Raw genomic sequence first — 20,200 nt, forward strand, 5'->3', positions numbered from 1 at the left:
CCACTAGTAAGTGGCAGGACTAGCTTTGGAACCAAAGCCGACCTCCAAAATACTTGCTCTGGCCTGTTCCATAAGCTGGTTCTGTCCATCCACTGTCATCACCTGGCATTGTTCCTCAGATTCTGCTCCATGTTTTCTTCCTTCAACCATCACAGCCTCTCCCAGTTGGAGTTAGCTGCTCTCACCAAACTTTGTAACTCTGTAATAGTACTTACCAGGTGTTTGTTTTTAATTGAGATATAATTCACATAATATAAAATTCATTTGTTTGAAGTGTACAACTCAATGTATATTCACAACATTGTAAAACCATGGCCATTATCTAATTCCAGAACATCTCATCACCCCAAATGAAACTTTGTTTCTTTTGCAATCCTTCCCCTTTCCCCCTTCCTTGCAATCCTGGCAACCACTAACCTGCTTCCTGTGTCTATGGACTTTCCTGTTGTGGATGTTTCATACAAGTAGAATCATACAACACGTGGCCTTTTGTGTCTGGCTTCTTTCACTTAGCTTAATGTTTTCAAGGTTCATCCACATTTTAATATATTTCCCTACTTCATTTCTTTTTATAGATGAATACCATTCCGTTTTATGAAAATATCACACTTTGTTTATCCATTCTTCAGTTAATGGACATTTGGTTTGATTTTACTTTTTAGCTATTATAAATAATGCTTCTATGGACATCATGCACTAGTTTTTGTGCAGACATATATTTTTAATTCTTTTGGTTACATAACCAGGGGTGACATTGTTGGGTCATGTGGGTACTGTGTTCAACATCTTGAAGAACTGTCGAACTGTTTTCCAACACAGCCACCCCACTTTACATCCCCACCAGAATGTATGAGGGTTCCAATTTCTGCACATCTTCACCAGCATTTGTTGTTATCTTTTGACTATAGTCAACATGGTGGTAGGAAGTGGTATCTCACTGTGATTTTGAGTTGCATTTTTCTAATGAATGATGATGAATATTTTTTCATGTTTTTATTGGTCATTTGTGTATCCCCCTTGGAGAAATGTCTACTCGAATCCTTTGCATACCAAAAAAATGGAGTTATTTGTCTTATTGTTTAGTGATAAGAGTTACCCATACATCTGAATCTGGTTCCCTTATTGGAAATATGATTTGCAAATGCATTCTTCCATTCTGTGGGATGACTTTTCACTTTTAAAATGGTGTCCTTTGAAACATCAGCATTTTAAATTTTGATGAAGTTCAATTTGTCTTTCTCTTTTGTTATATGTGCTTTTAGTGTCACTCTAAGAAATCATTGCCTAATGTAAATTCTCAAAGATTTACTACTGTTTTCTTCTAAGAGCTTTATAATTTTAGCTCTTACAATTAGATTTTTGATCTATATTAAGTTAATTTTTGTAAAATGGTTTAGGAAGGGGCCCAACTCTCTCCCTTTATGTATGGCTATCCAATCATTCCAGCATCATTTGTTAAAACCGAAACCAAAACAAAACTACTATTTCCCCTATTGAATTATCTTGCCTTTACCACGTTTTTATTTCTCTATTTTTTCATAGATTTTGATTGATTTCTTTTTTAATTTTTATTTATTGATTTTAGAGGGGGAGAGAGAGTGAGCAATATAGATTTGTTGTTCCACTTACTTATGCATTCATTGGTTGCTTCTTGTATGTGCCCTGACTGGGGATGGAATTACATATTTTTACGTAAATGTTGGCATATATCCGCTACTGTGTGCTCCTTGAGGGCAAGTGTTTTGCATTCCTACCTCCATGTCTACCATGGGACCCTCAACAAACATGGTCAATAAATAAAAAGCTGATTGAAGATTTGTATTGTTAACCAGCAAATACCAAGTGTCATGGACTTTGCTAGGTGTTGGGGAAGTTTTATGCATGGCATTCACAGTCTAGTGAATTTTTCAACCAGTTTCCAAGGGATCCCAGAATCTTACATTTTTAGACTGAAACGGATCTTTGAGATCATAGACCCCCTCATTGGCCAGTAAGGAGACACAGACCTTGGAAAGCTAAACAACAGCCTGTGGCCTATCTCATGTCATTTACCAGAGTGTTTCAGGTCTCTTTGAACTTACATTCTGACTATCACAAATTAACAAAGGATTTTTTCAGTTAGTCCTTGATAAAGCATTTGTTCTTGGTAAAGTTAGTCCTTGATAAAGGCCTTTCCAGATGAAAGACAATGGTTCTGTTTCATAGCACACTTATCTTCTGAGATAACTGCTATCAGAGATTTAAAAAGAATTCTCCATCCTACCTGCACATAATTACTCCTTTCTCTGAATTTTTAGATCTTCCTAGCTCTTCCACAAAATTAGCAATCTGTTTCACACTGCCCTATCGCTTTGGAATGTCATATGATCTTGGATTATTATTTATCAAAGGCTTATATGCAGTCTTCCTAAATAGACTACCACAACCACACTCAGAGAAAAAATTTGGATTTTACACTTTATTGTATGAAATGTAGAGCCTTGTACCTAGTGAACATGGAGCAGATGTTTCTGATATTATTTGTGTGTTTAGATTATTCATGTCTAAAATAAGAGCTACTAGGCCTAAAGTCTTGTTCATTTTCCCACTTCCAGAGATGATAAGGCAGCTTACTCTAGATGCTCAAGGGGAGTGACTCTAAAGAAAAAGCACCTTCTCTCACTTTCTAGTGATGATCTACTCCTTTCCTAGAAGAACAGAGAGACTAGAGACCTAATAATTAGTGTATGTATATATATTTTAAAAATATTTCTTAATATTACCATCAAAAGTTTAAACATTCTATTAAAAGCATAAAAAGCATGGCAGAATTCCCCCAAGAACTCAGTAAATGAAACTAACTCTCAAGGGAACTCTGAGTCGCAGTTTTAAATTACTGAGTCAGAAAGTAGAGAAGACATTCTGCTTCTGTTCTTATCTCAAGCTTGCCTTCTAGTTATAAGGTGGAAGAAGGAAATGGAACAATCTAGCCTCATACTGAATAGTGCTTTGCAGAACATAACCAGTATCTTTGGAACTGTTTAACTGAGTTAAAATATAAAACTAAGGCCAAATAAAAGGTTGCCGAATGAGAAAGAATAAGTCATGACATGATACTCAGTACACTGGTAGGCCTCTTTGGGAGTACAGTGAGCCTGCTAATGGGCTGTGTGTGATAAGAACAAATAATGGGTGGGCTACAGTGATGCTCCAATAACAGTGAATGCAGACAGCATTTGGGCATGTGGTTAGATCATGGAAGACAAACAAATAAAAAACAAAACTCAGAATTTTGTGAAGTTAATTTTTTTCATCTGCCAGAAATCACTCAGTCTGTTTCATATTCATGGTATTTCAAATTTATGCAAAAGAATGAAAACAGTGGATCAATGATAGAATCATTTCTATTTCACATTCTCTGGACTTTGTTTATAAAGGGAGGTCTAGTCTTTCTGCTCCTCAAATTGGAATCAGTGCACCAGCAGCATCAGCATCATGGGAAAGTTGGTTTGAAATGCAGAATCTGTGTCCCATCCTAGATCTCCCAAATTGGAATCTTCATTTTCACAAAACCCTGACCTAATTTGTATGCATGTTTGAGAAGACTGGCCTCGATGATATAAAGTAACTTGCAGCCAGTAAATTCTACCATCCCAGGATTCTAGCTGGAAAATTCTAAGTTAGAAAACATGGCAGTGACTTTTTTAGGAGTTACGTTGGACTTGCGGAAACGGACTGCTCAGCAAGTTGAGCTGATCTTTCAGGTGACAGCTTCAACGAGGCAAAGAGAAAACAAAGACTTGCTCTGCTTGTTTGGTGTCGTCGGTTTCTGTCCTACCACACTAGGGTTAATTCTAGTATTTAAGTGGACATAAACCAATGTAAAACTATTTAAATATGAAATTAAATAATTCAGTATTTGTTGAATTCCTACAACTTTCTAAGTGCCAAAAAGAAATCACAAGGTAAGATTCCTACTGTTAAGGCACCTAATGAAGATGGAGGCCTTGCTTTAAAAGTCTTAGTTTCTAGAGTGCTTTGCTGATTTAATTACAGGATGATTCCTGATTTGTTACTATCCAAAACAGAAAGCTGTACCAAGTCAGTAAAATACCTGAGCCCTAAGGAGCAGTGATAAGCGCAAAGCGCAGGTGAACTAACAGGCGGCTTTATCTCTGGAGGGCGGTTCCCGTGACATTGTGCATGTAATGAAGCAGCCAGCAATCATTATAGACTCGGGGCTCTGCTTTTTTTCTCTTTATTTCTCTGTGACCCCAAATAGCATATGGTTTAATTCAAGGTCAGCAGAAATTCCATGTAAAAATATTTGAGTCCAGCTGGAAGTATGTGGAGGTGGTAGAGAAACGAGCTAGTGCTCTGTGAGAGGAGAAAGGCTGGTGACCTCATGGGGAGTCGTAGAAGTTCACTCCAGAGTCTGTGGGGGAGAGCCAGGTTACACAAAGGAGCCAACACTGGGGTAGCAGAGCTGCTGAAGCAGGGAAAATTTATTAGATTAGGTTTACACTTTCTATTGAACATGCCCATCCTCATGGGCAGGTTTGCCATTTCAAATTAGAGGGCAGCTTATATTTGATGGCTGACTGCTATTGGTTACAGCATGGTCGGTGTAAAAACATCATTAAACAATGATACTTCTAAATGAAGTTTCTATGTTTTGATGGAGGCTCTTTCAACATCATTTTACTAGTCAACTTTGTGCCTTTCAGCCTACTCAGATATAAGCGGGTTCTTCTGGTTCCCAAAGCAGACAAGTAGTACTCAGGAGCTATTGCAATTATTGCTTGTTATTAACTGGATCATAGTTTGCTATTTAGCACATTTTTCCCTCTTTATTGATGTATGTTCTCACATTCTATCTAGATTGTATTTTTCCTGAAAAGAAGGAGAGAGCATAGTGCTTAGCACCAATTAACCCCATTGGAGTTAATTATGTTGAGGTTTCATAGACCTCTTTAATATTTAAGTAAATGTTTTATAATTTTATTGCTGACTCTCATGCTTAATGGAACTCTCTATTGATGGCTTATTAAAACACACTTCTTTTTCCACATGTTGTTTTGTATTAATAGTGTGCTACTTTAGGTTCTGGTCAAGATGACAGTGTAGGCAGACATGACTCACCTCGTTGCATAACCACATCAAAATCACAACTAAAATATAGAACAACCATCCCTCAGAACCATGAGAAAACTAGCTGAATGGAAGTTGGACAACTACAGAATTAAAGAAACCACATCCATCGAGACTGCTAGGAGGGGCACAGTTGCAGAATGGGCTGGTTTCTCACCCACATGTGGAGGACAAAAATTCGGGAGGGATATCTCAGGACCAAGGAGTCCCAGCTCCATACCAGGCCACCCAGCCCCCAGGGTTCCAGGGCCAGGAAGATAAATCCCCACAACTTCTGGCTGCAAAAACCAGAGGGGACTGAGTCAGTGGAAAGAACTGCTGGAGGTCCAAGCAGTTCCTCTTAAAGAGCCCACACACAGACTCACCTACTCAGATTTAATCCTTCTGAGCTGCAGCGCTGGGGTGGCAGTGTGAAGGGCACCAGTGGCATATTGGGAGAGGCTAAAGTGACTTATGAATGTGCCAGCAAGAAAACAAAGTATGGTACTGTATGATATGTGCTGTGATTGGTATATAAGCAGAGTAGAGGAGGAGCACAGAGGAAGAGGAAACATGAGAATGAGTAGCTAACAGCCTGGGAAGCAGAGGTGAGGAGAGTGGAATTTGGCCGGGAGTGGCAGCGACTGAGTTAGGGAGGGCATTTCAGACTAAGTAGAGGGTATTATATGTATGAGAGAGAGAGGGATATGTGTTATTGGCATCCATGAACTAGCTTCCTTTTCTGAGATTATCAGGGAATTTATGACATGGATTTTATTTTAAATTCAAAATGAAGGTATTTTATTTTAAAGGCATATGAAGGCCCAAACTACTATGTCATTAAGTGTAGCGTGGAAGTGAGATTTGGGATCTATGCTGGAATAAGCTTCTGCAGCTGGAGTGCAGGGAATACCCAGATGACTTGGAGATAAGGTTGGCCAGGTGTCAATGGGACAGTGTGAGGGCATAGGAGAAAGGAGGGCAAAGGGGAAGTCTCCAGGGTGCTGTTTGCCATCTATGTTACCGTATTTTTCAGATTATAAGACACAATTTACCCCCCAAATTTGGCAGTAATAATGGTTGTTAATGCTGCTGTTGAGTTCTGTTTACATTTACATTGGTGAAATATTATGTTATTTATGTTATTAAATATTTTACCACATTTTTTGTGTCAAAAATTTTTTTTCCTATTTTCCTCCTCTAAAACCTAGGCGCATCTTATGGTCTGAAAAATATGGTAATTAACAGAATAACAACTAAATTTTCTCATATAACCTCAGCTATCAGGACTTCAATCAGGAGCTTTGGTCACGGCTTCTGCTCTTGAAGGTTAAGTAAAACAATTGATGTGATATCAGGGCATGATCACACAGTACCTGCATCTACTATTTATCTCGTTCACCATTCTCCAAGCGGGTTCTTTGCTCCACCTTGGGACAAGCAGTCTGATGGTGGCAAAATGGGAGAATGGTGGCCTATACTGTTTTAAATCCCCTAAGCCTGTGGATTTGAACAGTAATTAATTTTTTCCTATTAAAGTTATTGCAGGAAACCAAGGGCAAGCATAATTCAGTCCAGGGAACAATGTTTATCTCCACAGGTCAAAAAGTCCCTGCAAATGATTAGTGCTTGTAATTTAAACAGTTTTCTCTCCGTTAAATGACATGGTCACATGCTTAGTGTAACCACTGAAGAATGTTAGGTGAAGGGCAGCAGGCTTACCCCAAATTGAGGGTATTATTAAGCACCATTTTAGGGACAATAGAAAGAAAATGGGCTATGGGAGACTTGTCCACAATGTCCACCACTGACTTCCCATTTTAATAATTTGATTTTCAGCTGAGAAAGAGGCATGAAAGATCCAGTAGCAGGATATATTGGATGACTTCAAGAACATAGCAAACAAATGTTCATATTTGATGCTGGCTGCAGGTCTTACTAGGAAGGCTAATTAAAACAGAATATAAAGGTTTACTTGTTCTGATCAGTCATTTTCTTGCTAGAGCAGATAAATTTCTAGAAAGGAAGCCGAGTTTTCCTAAATATGTGATTAATGTGATGCCACGTTCCTTTTAAACCTTTTTACACCATCTGGTTTTCTTTAAACCAAAGAGATGATTCAATAGTTTCTAATATTTTGTTACTAAAAAATAACATAATTTCTGTGCTCTGCTCATCTTATATGCATAAATATTTGTGCCTTATTGACTTTAAAAATTAATATCAGAGCACATCCAGAATGGAGACATGAGGAGCTCCCTGTATACTCTCCTTAATGAAACAGCCATAACTGATGAAAATTATAAGTAAAAAACAACAACAAAAACAACAACAAACTATTGGCTCAGACTATGAGGCAATTTATGCCTCAGGGCATTATCAAAAACACGGGAGCAGTAAGTTCCCAATTAATGGAGGCTAACAGAGGGGAGTGATCTCAATAAAGGCAAACCAGCTAAAAGCTTGATAAGGAGATGAGGGAAAGAGACAAAGAGAATCTGATGGAAACCACTGTCATCCCCCAGGGGAGGGAGAAGTCAGGGTGACACTGTGCATGCCAAAGCTTCAGTCTCTGAGGAGAGACATCAGAGGCTGCACAGTAGTGGGGGAAATAGACTTAACTGAATTGGTCTGGCCAAGTCACCAAACAAGTAAAGAAACAAACAACTATGACAACAAGCTCTGGAGCCAGTCAGGATCAGTCTCCAGAGCTGCTACAATGGAAATGTACAGTTTGCAACCAAAAAATTATAAGACATACAAAGAAAAAAGCAAGTGGTAACCATATATACAGAAACAGCCATTGAGAAGACACAGACGTTGGACTTGGCAGTCAACGACTTCAAAGATGCTATTATAAATATGTCCAAAAACTAAAGGAAACAATGCTTATGAGTATGGATTCAAATTTCCTCAAAAAAAATATTAGCACACTGAATCAGCAGCATATAAAAAGGAGATTATATATCATAACCAAATAGGATTGGTCTCAGGAATGCAAGGTTGGCTTATATCCAAAAATCCATTTGTGTAGCATATCAATAGCATAAAGGAGAAAACCACATGATCATCTCAATGGACACAGAGACAAAGCACTAAACAAAGCCCAACACTCTTCCATAATAAAAGTAGTCAACAAACTAGAAACAGAATGGAACTTCCTCGGTCTGATAAAGGGCATCTACAAAAAAAAAAAAATCTAGAGTAATTACATTTAATGGTAAAAGTCTAGGAACTATTCATGTAAAATTGAAAATAAGTTAAGGATGCTCACCTTTTTTATTCAACATTGACTGCAGTTTCTAGCTAAGGCAATCAGGCAAGAAAAAGAAATAAAAGGCATCCAGATTGAAAAGAAAGATGGAAATCAACCTGCATTCTAAAATGGCATACTCTGGTATAAAGGATAGTCTAAGAAATCATGAAAACACTATCACAACTAATAAACGAGTTCGTCTAGGTCCCCATTGGGAGAGCGGACTAGAGGCAATCAGTAGATGGTTCTCTCTCACATCGAAGTTTCTCTTCCTTTTTCTCCCTTCCTTCCCTTCTCTCTGAAAATAAATGAATAAAAAAATAGCCAAACGATTTACATAGACATTTTTCCAAAGGAAGTATACAAATTCAAAATAAAAACATGAAAACCTGATGTACAACATCATTAGTCATTAGGGAAATGCAAATCAAAATCACAATGAGATACCACTTTCACAACCACTAGGATGAGTATAATGAAGAATACAGGCAATAACAGGGTGTTGATGAGGATGTAAAGAAATAGGAACCTTCATACATGGCTGGTACAAATGTTAAATGGTGCAGCCACTTTGGAAAACAGTTTGGTGTTCCCTTAAGATGTTGAACATAGAGTCATAATATGACTTAGTAATTCTATTCTTAGTTATACACCCAAGAGAATTAAAAACATATTCCACACAAAAATTTACACATGAGTGCTTATAGCATCATTAATGTGGAATACTCATGCAATGGAATATTATTCAGCGATATACAGGGATGTAGAACTGATTATGTGATACAACATGGATGAACCTAGAAAACATTAAGCAAAGTTAAAGAAGCCATACACAAAAGACCAACATTGTGTGATTCCACTTATATAAAATGTTCAGAATAGGTAAATGCATAGGTAAATGCACTAGTGGTTGTTAGATGCTAAGGAGAATGGGGAGTTACAGCTAATGCATGTGTGGTTTCTTTTGGGGGAATGAAAATGTTCTGGTATAAGTGGTGATGATTGCATAACTTTGTGACTGTACCTAAAACTATTGTACACTTTAAATGAATGAATTATATGGTGTCACAATGATGCTGTTAAAAAACTAAGGTCATGCTTTCCCTGATAATCATAATTAAAAGTTTCATCATTCAGAAAATTTATAAGGTGGTAGATTGATACAAATTATCAATATTTCTAGGTTCTTGTTGATGACAAAGTAAGCAATAAGCCTTTTATGAAAAAAAATCACCTTCAGAGTATGCGATGAGGCCAATGATGAAGCATTTTTTCAAACTGCTAAGAGACTTTTGTAACTTACTAAAAGTCTCACTACCCATATGACATAAATTTCCTTTTCTAGAACATTATATAATCTTTTAAAATGGTCACAAGCATACTAAATTTCCCATTAATCCAATTAAAATTTCACAATCTCACTTCAGAAATAGTTTATGTTCCATAGCTAATTCATTCATATTTAATATGCTGATGCAGGTCCCCAATTGCCAAAAACCTTGATACCAAGTCTTCCAATAGGGATTTCTGTTGAGTATACAATACAGGTTTGTAACAGTTCAAGAACATACCAGGCTAAGTGTCACAAATGAGTCTGCTGAGTCAATCCCCCAACCCTATTTTATCATAGTAAAGAAAGTTACTTCTTTGATTATTCCAATCCTTTTAGCATGGGTTAGTGCAGGGACTGATGCAGGCGCTGGATTCATGCCACCTTTAATTGCAGTATGTGACAGAGCGAAGACCCGTGGAACGTCAGGGACTACGCTACAAGGACGGACTCCTTATAATTCTTTGTTAGCCAGTTAACAACAACAACAAAAAAGCTGATGGATGGATGGTTTGGATGGATGGATGGCTTGGATATTCATAGTGCACTAGGCAATATACAAGGGCTTCAAAGGAAGAAAATTCTGTCTTCCGTCGTATTTTCTAGTTGAGTTTCCTCCTTTATTACATTCTTTTATTGCATTTATTACATTGTTTAATTCTTTCTATGGGAGAGCAGGTAAATTCTTTCTATGCCGAGCAGGTAAATAAAATTCTTGTTCCTAAAATAAGCACTGTATAATTGAGATGACTTGTGCAATTGGCAGGGAGCTTTCATGACAGAAAAAAAGTGTAGATCGTCTACAATGATTTGAGATACCCAAGCTGCTGGATTGAGAATTTCCGCACCGACAGTTCCTCGGGCGCAAGCTGGAGTCAGACGACCAGCGAAAAAGTAGAGCGCGCTACACTTAAGGAACCTCACGTCCCAGAATCCCCTGGGGACTCCAAATCCCAGAAATCCGCTCCGGAAATTTACCGGGTTCCCAAATCCGCGGACCACGGACGCGACCAAGTTAGGAAACTGGGGTGATTGCCGCAGCTTTTGTCTCCTACCATTTTCCCTATAGGGAGAGGGCTATGGTTACTAGAACCTTCTCACTCTCTCCGACAAGACTTTCCCGGAAGACCGTCTCTCGGCGTACTTGGTGTGATGGTTTGCTTCTCCCATTCTCTCTCCTCCTTCTCTTTGCCCTCTGTAAGAATGGTTCATTCGGACGTCGAGGCTCCTGGACTTGGCTCGGTGGTTGCGCGCTCCCTCCCCCGGAATGTGGGCCTTTCGAGCCTGCGAGGTGGGAGGGACCCTGCTTGGGAGGCGTGCTGGCTTCTGGCAGCTGTAGAGGCGGTGGCCACCGAGGGCTGTGGGAGGAGCCGCGTGGTTCCGGCTGCCGAGGCGAGGCGACCCTTAGGTCCGCGCCGCGGGCGGGGAGGACAGGTAGGGGAGCGGACAGCCGCGGCTCTGGGGGAGGCTCAGGCAGCGGAGTGCCCCGCCGCGCCCCCCGCACCCTCGGCCTCTGGCGTTGAAGCGGGGGAGTAAGGAGATGCCTACCCAGAGGGACAGCACTACCATGTCTCACTCGATCGCAAGCGGCGGCTTCGGGGACCATTCTCACCAGGTTCGGGTGAAAGCCTACTACCGCGGGTGAGTGCTTCGATATAGGGATGGGAGGGGAGGGGAAAAGCCATCTGGACTTGGCCTGTTAGGGGAGAGGGGCTGGAAATGTTGTGGCGGGTTGGTCCTGGGGGGGCGACTCTGGGGACTCGGGATGGGTGATCGAGTAGTCGGGGGAGGAACGTGGGGCGCTAGATTGGGGCACCCCCAAGGTGTGGTGCAGGGCGTCTGGGAGTCGTGCGGCTGAGGGTCCAGAGTAGGTTCCGAGGGAGGAGCCTTGGAATAGAGTATGCCCACCTGGTGGGTTCCAGAGAATCGCTTAGTAAGAAATTTACAAGGGTTTACGTCATTAAGTCTGGAAGTATTTGGGGTTGAGAGTTGATTCCGGTCGATGTTTCAGTGAGCTAAGTTTGCTATCGACTTAAAAGACTGGACTGCTTCAGTCTGCTGGCCCTTTTGATTTCCAACAGGCCTAAAGCCTCCGGCTCCCTAAGTCATGATTGCCTGGAAGAGTTCACAAAGTGTATACGGACTATGTTCAGGCTGCCAGCAAATTAGACATAGGGGTTATTATTTAAGAGGAAAGCTCATACGTTTTCAGGGATGTGCATTAGATACTTAAGTGTGTCTCCAAGATTAGACTGTGGATGTGTAAAGTAAAATTCTGCGAACACTTCTTAGTCATTATTGCTTGAAGGACCATCTCGTAGAGTGAGATAAAGCAAGGTGAGAGGAGGAAGCCTAGGGCACAGCTAGAAAATCTATAACCTTTACTCATATTATTATCTAAGTTATAACTACTGTGGTTACCAGAAATAATCCAGCCCCTCAGATCGTTTATTAAATTATATTCTGTAATCAGTCACCTGAAGTGTCCCCTTTCCCTTGAATTCAGTGAATTCAGTTGTGTTTTGAAATTTCTTTGAGATAACTATATTTATGAAAATTAGAAAGGTTAGCATGTTAGTGTGAGAATAAAAGTTTGAAACTAAGGGTTAACAGAAAACCCAACCGTTTTTGGCGTTCTTACTGCTTGTCCAAGCAGAAGTAAATTGCTTTAAAACACTCAAACACTAGAAGGTTGAAATTGCAAAGCATACTTTTACATTCCTGAAAGGATCAGTGAAGATAGCGAACTTTTAAAATGCCTCTCGTTTTGATTTCAAAGCAAATATAAGCCTCCAATTGTCTTACTGATTTGATGTAAAGATATACTAGTTTAGTTTTGGTTTCCGTGACCTGTGTTTATTAGCTTGACTGTATTCGGAGGAGTTTACAGGTGTTATTTTGAACAGTATCAGTGTTTTTGCTTAAATTGATCAAGGAGGTCTTGATTTTAAAACAATACTAAGAACCGTGTGTAGGTTTTTTTTAAACGTTTGTAGTTGTCACAGTGGACTTGAGAATGGTCAGCTGTGACCTTTGAACTATGGGAAAAAGCTTTGCTTCCCTTATCTTACCTTTAATTTGATAAATGAGATATTTCACTTTAGAGTGTTCCATTTTATAAAGGCGACAGTCCGTGAGTTGTTTGGTACAGAGAATGAACTATACTACCCGTTTTTTTAAGGTATCTGATTATTGACAGCTTAAAAACTAGATTAAGAAATGAATATACACACATGGTAGAAAAGTGCAAGTTGTACAGATATAAAAGAAAAAAATGTTCCCCATTCCACCCTCCCAACCTCCAGAGTTAACTGCTGTTGACAGTCTATTTCTCGTTCTTCTGGAGGTTGCCTTTATTACTTTAAAAACTATAGTTCTGTTTTGTGATTTATTAACTTTAGATAATATCTTTTGATACTCTGAAAGATGAGAAATTGGGTGCACTTTTACTTTTTCTCATGCTGATGCCTCTCAATTTTTTATTGCTAATCTATTATTATTTTTTGTTCTCTGGTTTACCTTTATGATTTTAAATAATGTAAATCCCTGACCTATTAGATTTAGATAGTTTCCAATGACCCCAACTATGAAAAATGGGGAAACTGGTGCTTCTTTCTTTGTTTCCATTTTTATTAGTCTGACAAATGTAAATAGGCCTAATTAGTAAATTAAAATCATTGTAAGCTTCTCATTTGGAAAGAAATCAATGTCTGCTATACTTTAGGAATGTATTATATTTTCATGGCTTATTGCTTCAACATAACCTTTTTAATGCGTGACTAAACTTTCTCTGACATTCAAGTTAACGTTTTCTTTGTTTTAAAAAAAAAAGTATGCATTTTTGCTTAGGAATGAAAGAAGCCCTTGCCTCTCAGTGCTTTTAGTTCAGTGGAAGCTTTCTAGTAGTGCCTTGATTTTAAGCCTTATTTAAAGACATCAGCACTGTAAACTGTACCAATTTCTGTCCTCTGAAATTAGATCTGTGAAGACTATGTTTATGAACAATAGCCTAAACTGATGCTTCTGATATTACAGTCAGCTGCTCATTACTTCAGATGAAACTAAAATGAGTCACCAATAAGAATAGTTAATAAACAGGTTGGGTAACTAGAACACCTACCTGATTTTAAAATAGAAAATCTTTTCTTTTTATCAAGAAATGTAAAGACAATCTGCATTGGGGAAAAAAATAATTTTCCTTTAGATCCCAATGGCTGTTATTGAAGAGCTTTCCCCTTATATCCTTCTAATAATATTTCTTTCCAGTGAATGTTGAATATCCAATTAGCATTTCGTGCATAAATTGAAATCCTTTCAAAAATGTGTGCTTGTATAGTGTTTTCACTCTGTTAAATTTGTTTTGTGCAAATGTGATGTCTCCTAGATATAACAGACATTTAATTAGATTTTTTCTGGTGTTTAAGCAGGAGATTAATGGCACTGAGAATCTGATTTAATTGGGGACCACCTAAGGGTGCCTGTCTTACAGCCTGGACCTTTCTTTCCTTGCCATGGTAGCTTGTCAGTGAGTGGCCTTCCTTCTTTAATCATTACCTAGTGGTGTCAGTTTGAAGGAAGAGAAACAGGTTTTGTTGGTTAGTGATAGATTGCCATTGGATGTGATTATTCTTATATAAAGTCACTTGATATTTTGGAATCAGATTTAACAAGGAAATGTGTGCACTGCTCAATTCTTTACATTGTAAGTGTATGGGAAGTTTGTAAAAAGCTTGCAAAATATGCTTTGTAAACCACTGCTGTTGAGCAGTTATAACAATCCAGAGGATCCTCCATGTTCACATGTACTCATAAAAAGATCATTAACTCATTGCACATTTGGAACATATAGCTGGTTCAGTGAAGAAATAGGCTGGGTTTTTTTTTTTCACTGTTAACAGGTCTTGGCAAGACTTGTTTTTAAAAGTATTGCAAAATAATATACTTCAGTAATGGTTCAAAGGAAATAAAAATAATATACTGAGTTGAGCGTTGGGGGAATGTTAGTTACTGGTCTTGGAGCTTGAGGCATGGTACCTAACCATAGGGATCTATAGCTTTACTAGAGAGAGAGAAAGGGCCTGGTGGCCTGGTGCCAAAAACCCAAACCAGCACAGCCCTCTCAGAAATTTGAATTACATTATATGAGATAAATTGCTTGTTAGCAGTGAGAATTGAGGGGGGGGCTGGTGAAACCAGGACCGACCATGTGCAAATTGAAGGCCTGGTGAAGCAGGGGAGAAAGAAGCAGTTCTCTACAGAATTCTCCCCTAGAGGTCAGGTCCATGATAGCTTTCTGATACAACTCCCAGATCTCTTTCTAAGGTGACTTGAGTGTTTGTTTTTTATGATTGAAATGAGCCTAGTTAAAGACTGAATTTTAAAAGTTCCAGTCTTGTTTCCAATTTCACCTATTACTTACCTAAGTGTGTTTAAATTCAGTGTAAGAAATAACCTACTATAAGCCAGGCACATGGTACTAGGGTGAGCACAGAGGATGTAGAGGTGGATAATACAAGGCTTTGCGCTTGAGGAACTAAGAAACTCGTAGGAGGAAAGACATAGAGTTAATTAAGGGTTGTGTATGTGTGTGTGTGTAAGGTACTTGCAGGGATGGATATTGGGGAGGAGTTTGAGGTGAGGGAAGCCTTCCTGGAGAAGGAAATCTGTGAGGCTTTAGATGGATGTTGATGTTGGGTGGGGCATCATTCCAGGCATTGCACAACTGCACGAGGTGTTTGGGGAACTAAGAGCAGTTTAGTTGTTTAGTTCTGTTATGCACTCCTTATTAGGGCATAAAGTATGAAGTGGGCACTGCTGAGATGTGAGGTTAATTAGACGACGGTTCACAGGCACTACTTCTTGAAGACTCTTGAAAATCATACTGCAGGCTTTAGACTTTTTCTCATTGGCAAAGATTTTGAGTACACGAGATCAGATTTTTGTTTTTACAAAGATCACTCTTGGAACCTAGAGATGAATTGCCACGGATAAGACTAATTTGGAGGCTTTGGAAGTAGTCCAGGTGATAACATTCTGAGGAGATGGAAAAGGGGATATGGATTCAGTGGTGATTTTAGGGGGTAGAATCAATGTGAATCAGAAGACTGACGGCCTGTGGGGAAGAGAGGGAGGCCTGACGATTCACAGGTTTCTTATTTGAGGGAGCCTAGTGATTATAGAAGGAAGAGATTTATGAGAGAAGGTAATTAATTACCGGGAACAAGTAACCGAATTTTGAGCTCACGGTACTTTGAGGGCATCCAGGTGGAAATGTGTGGAATTACTGAACAATCACTGTGTGTGTGCACACGGTGCACTGTGCGTGACAGCTGACCCTGTGGGGGAATGTGGCTGAGAATGACGCTAGAAACAAAAATTCCACTCTACAGTGGTCTGCTGTAGATCACAAAAGCAAGGCACTAAAACTAAAATTTTTAAATGCAGAAATACATAAAGTGGAAAGCTCCTCACTTCCTAGGGTAGCCACTGATAATAGTTTAGGATATTCTATATCATATAATTTAAATAGGTACGTATTTTTCACATGTTTCTGCGGTTGATTTTTTTTGTTTATAATCATCTTTGCATATCAGGGTAGACAGATAAACAGATATATACATGCATATAGGTGGGTAATAGATACATCTGTCTTTTTCTTTATAAGTGGTACATAGTGTTCCACAATATTGTTGTACTATCATTTATTTAATCTTTTTTTCTGATACATGAACACATAAGGTTACTTTCATTAAATCACTGTTTCAAATCATGCTGACAACATTCTTATATTTAATGTATATTCTTACAAACATGGTCAACGATGTGCCTGCTTTAAAAGTGATATTGTCCTCCCAAAACTTAGGAATTTATATTCCCAGCAACTGTGTGGATGAAGCATTTCCTTATGCTCCCATTTCATGTTATTGGTCTTTCAAATTTTTGCAAATAAGTTTGGCAAAAAATGCATTTTTTAATCAAGTATCTTTTTATACATAATTGATCATTTGCATTTCTTCTTTGGATTGTCTACTCATGTCTTTGCCCATTTTTTTTCTTGGATTCTTTCTTTTTAAAAAAATTGTTTCTTCAAAGGGACATTGATATTTTGTCTGTTTAAAAGTTGCCAGCCTTTCTCTGACCTGTTGGTTGTCTGGAGCTTTTCATTTTTACTTAAATCTGTCCTTTTCTTCATGGCTTCTGTGTTTGGTCTTTTAGGTAGATGTGTTTCTCATCTTAAAATATTGTATTTTTCTTTTATTAATTATGTTGCTTAAGTGATTTTCTTTTCAATAAATCTGGTATTTGGGGGTTTAGTTATTTGTGGTATACTGATAGAACTTACTTTTTTTCCCAAAATGTATTCTACTAATATTAATGTTGAATAGGTTGCTCTTTTACCCTAATTTGAAATGACAAGTTTGTTATACACATATACTAAATTTTTCTGAGGGGTGTAAGTACTTTATTCTTATTTTTCATTGATTTTTGGTGAGAAATCTTCTTTTGCCAAACATCAAACCAAACATAATTGATTTGATTATTGTATTATTATAGTTAATTTTGATATATGTTTTGGAAAGACCCATTTCATTAATTTTCTGTGTCCAGATTTTCTTGGCTATTCTTGTATATTTTCAATTCTAGATGAATTTCTTGAAGGTTTTTGTATGTTCCTCCCAAAAAAGTCTTACTGGCATTTTGATTTGGAATTGCATTAAATTTATAGATTAATTTGAAAACTGCTAGTTTTACAATATTCAGCCTTGCTTTACAAGTATATGGTTTTAATACCTATTTATTTATGTTTTTCATGTTTTTCAGAAAGGTTCCTCACCCATAGGTCTTGCACATTTCCTGTTAAGTTTATTCTTAGGTATTTTATAATTCTGTTGGTTTTATAAATTTCTGTTGCTTTTATTCTATTTTATTATATATACCATCTATTATATATACCATCCTTTTTTGTATGTTTAAGTCAAACTGGCCACCTTATTAGTTCTATTAATTTCTTTTCTTAAAACGTTATTTATTTATTTTTAGACAGAGGGGAAGGGTGGGAGAAAGAGAGGGAGAGAAATATCAATGTGTGGTTGACTCTCCTGCACCCCCTACTGGGGACCTGGCCCACAACCCAGGCATGTGCCCTGACTGGAAATTGAATCAGTGACCCTTTGGTTCACAGGCCAGCACTCAATCCACTAAGCCACACCAAACAGGGCATAGTTATATTAATTTCTTAGTTAACTGTCTTAGAATTTACAGGTAGATAAAGTCATCTGCAAATAACAGTTTTGCCTCTTCCTTTCTATGTATCTCATTTATTTTTCTTATTTTAACCATTTGGCTAGTTTTTCCAGATTGTTGAATTTTAGCAGTGATCAATTATTCAATGAAATATGATCAATAGTTAGAAAAATGTAATAAATTATGTTCAAAGATACTCAGTCTTCTTTTTGCCTTTGAATTATGTTAAAGAGCATGGGAACTAATTTTTGTGATGTACTCAACATGTTCCAAGAACTGTGATACATGTTTTAAACTGATTTTTGTTTAATTTTCAGAGGTAGATATCATTATCTCTGTTTTATGGATGATAACATCGAAGCTTAGGAAGCCACAATACAAAGCCGAGTCTTAGCCTTCAGAGGAGTTTCTCTTTTCCCTTTTACTGTATTGGTAGGGCTTTCTTAGGATTACTTCTTTGTTTTGTCAGATTCATATTTCACAGTTTTGAGTCAATTTTCTATCTCCTCGATTATTAAGAATGAAAGTTGCTTTATGCCTTTTTATAATTAACAAGTAATTTGAGGGGTGATACTTTGAAATTGTATGTATATTCTATTCCTTCAAAACCTTTTGCCTGATGGTTTTACCATCCATGGATAATCCTGCCTAAATCTATTATATCAGTGATTTCAAATAAGACTTTTATTTCTGATTGTACATTTAATTTAGGAGAAAAGCTTATGTTGAGATAGCAGAAGGGCTGAATGTGGTTCTTTTAGTTTATTTCTAAAAGCAATTAGTTCTGAGGAAGAACTTTATTGTCTATGTTTTAGAACACAGGAACATAATGCTCAAAGCAGTTTGTCTTCTGAAGCCAGATAGCAAAATTAAAAATGCTTTTTTCATGTTTTAAAATAATTCAGCTAAATTCGTATCTGAATTTGTTGTTTTGGGAATCTTTGTGGTGAAGCAGGCTATTCTGATAAAGACCAGTTGTAGGAGGTAATTTATGCTAACACTGAAGTTAAAACAAGAAAAAAATGTTTTCATGCATAATTTGTTTTATATCTTTAAAATGTAATATCTTTATTTTACAGCTCACTTTTAGCTTTGGTACTATGATAAGGATCTGGTGATTATGGAATGTACAACGTGGTGTTTTCTTAGTTCCTTACAGAAGTGTTTATATAAGACTCCCTTAAATGTTTTAGTTCCTGGAACTTAAGGAGTGGCAGTCGATAGAGCACGACTCCTTCATTGAGTCCCTTTAAGAAGCATGTACTTATATTTTCTAAGGATTACTCAGCTGTTTAAAAAATATTTGTATGTTCTACCCTGGCCAAGTGGCTCAGTTTGTCAGAGCATCATCCCATGCCACAAAAGTTTGCAGTTCGATTCCCAGTCAGGGCACACACTAGGTTGCAGGTTGGATTCCTGGTCAGGGGCATGTGGGAGGCAACTGATCAATGTTTCCCTCTCACATTGATGTTTCTCTCTCTCTTTCTCTCTTCCTTTGTCTAAAATCAATAAACATATCATTGTGTGAGGATTAAAACTTTTTTTTAATTCATAAAACATAAAATAAAAATAGAAACATTTGTATGTTCTGGTAAATATTTTTTAGCTCTTGAAAAATAAGATTTTTGAAAAGTCCCTATTGTTTATAGACATGCATACGTATGTGTTAATTTTAACTCCACGTGGGCCTTAATAAGAAAGTCATAGTTTGAGGATGTCTGATCCCAAATGATTTTTTCTCCTTGGCTTTCAAAAATGATAATGTCACACTTATTCTTTGCCAAAGAAATTCTGTGGGATCCTTTTTTTCTCTTCCAATTTAATCTAAAATACATTTCCCCCAGCCGTTACCCCCTCATACTAGTTACCTTGAGAGTATTTTGAAAGGAAAATTGCTTTAAGGTAAGCAGATTCTCTTTAATGTCAGTAGAAGAACTGTTTTTTTATTTTTTAATAAAATTTAAAAATATTTAAAATAATACTTTATAGACATTTAAATTTTGTTTTCTATTTTTTACATTTCTTTTATGAGAAAGTTAGTTTTATAATCATCCCTTTACATGATAGAAAAATAAGTAATAATCTATGCCATTTAGAAGGGTCTAAGTACAAAGTCCATCTTTCCATCTCTAGTCTCGCCCCAGTTCCCAGTTCCACTACCCAGAATTGCTACTCTTAAAGTTTTGTTTTGTTTTATTGTATCTGTTGATCAATATAAAAGTTGAGGAATTTAATACTTCTTCATTGCCTTCTCTGGTGAA

At 37.6% G+C, this 20,200-nt stretch overlaps 1 protein-coding gene across 1 annotated transcript in view; it reads left to right on the plus strand.

Moving 5' to 3' along the window:
• The first annotated feature begins 10,992 nt into the window (after nucleotides 1–10,992).
• Nucleotides 10,993–20,200, plus strand: part of PRKCI (protein kinase C iota) — a 63,372-nt gene continuing 54,164 nt past the window's right edge. Inside the window, exon 1 of the mRNA XM_045851422.1 lies at nucleotides 10,993–11,336. Coding sequence (XP_045707378.1) covers nucleotides 11,236–11,336 — 101 coding nt within the window. The 5' untranslated portion in view covers nucleotides 10,993–11,235. The remainder of the gene's footprint in view (nucleotides 11,337–20,200) is intronic.

The sequence above is a fragment of the Phyllostomus hastatus genome, unplaced genomic scaffold, assembly GCF_019186645.2.
Source record: "Phyllostomus hastatus isolate PE091 unplaced genomic scaffold, TTU_PhHast_1.1 phas_contig_86, whole genome shotgun sequence".
Classification (NCBI taxonomy): domain Eukaryota; kingdom Metazoa; phylum Chordata; class Mammalia; order Chiroptera; family Phyllostomidae; genus Phyllostomus; species Phyllostomus hastatus.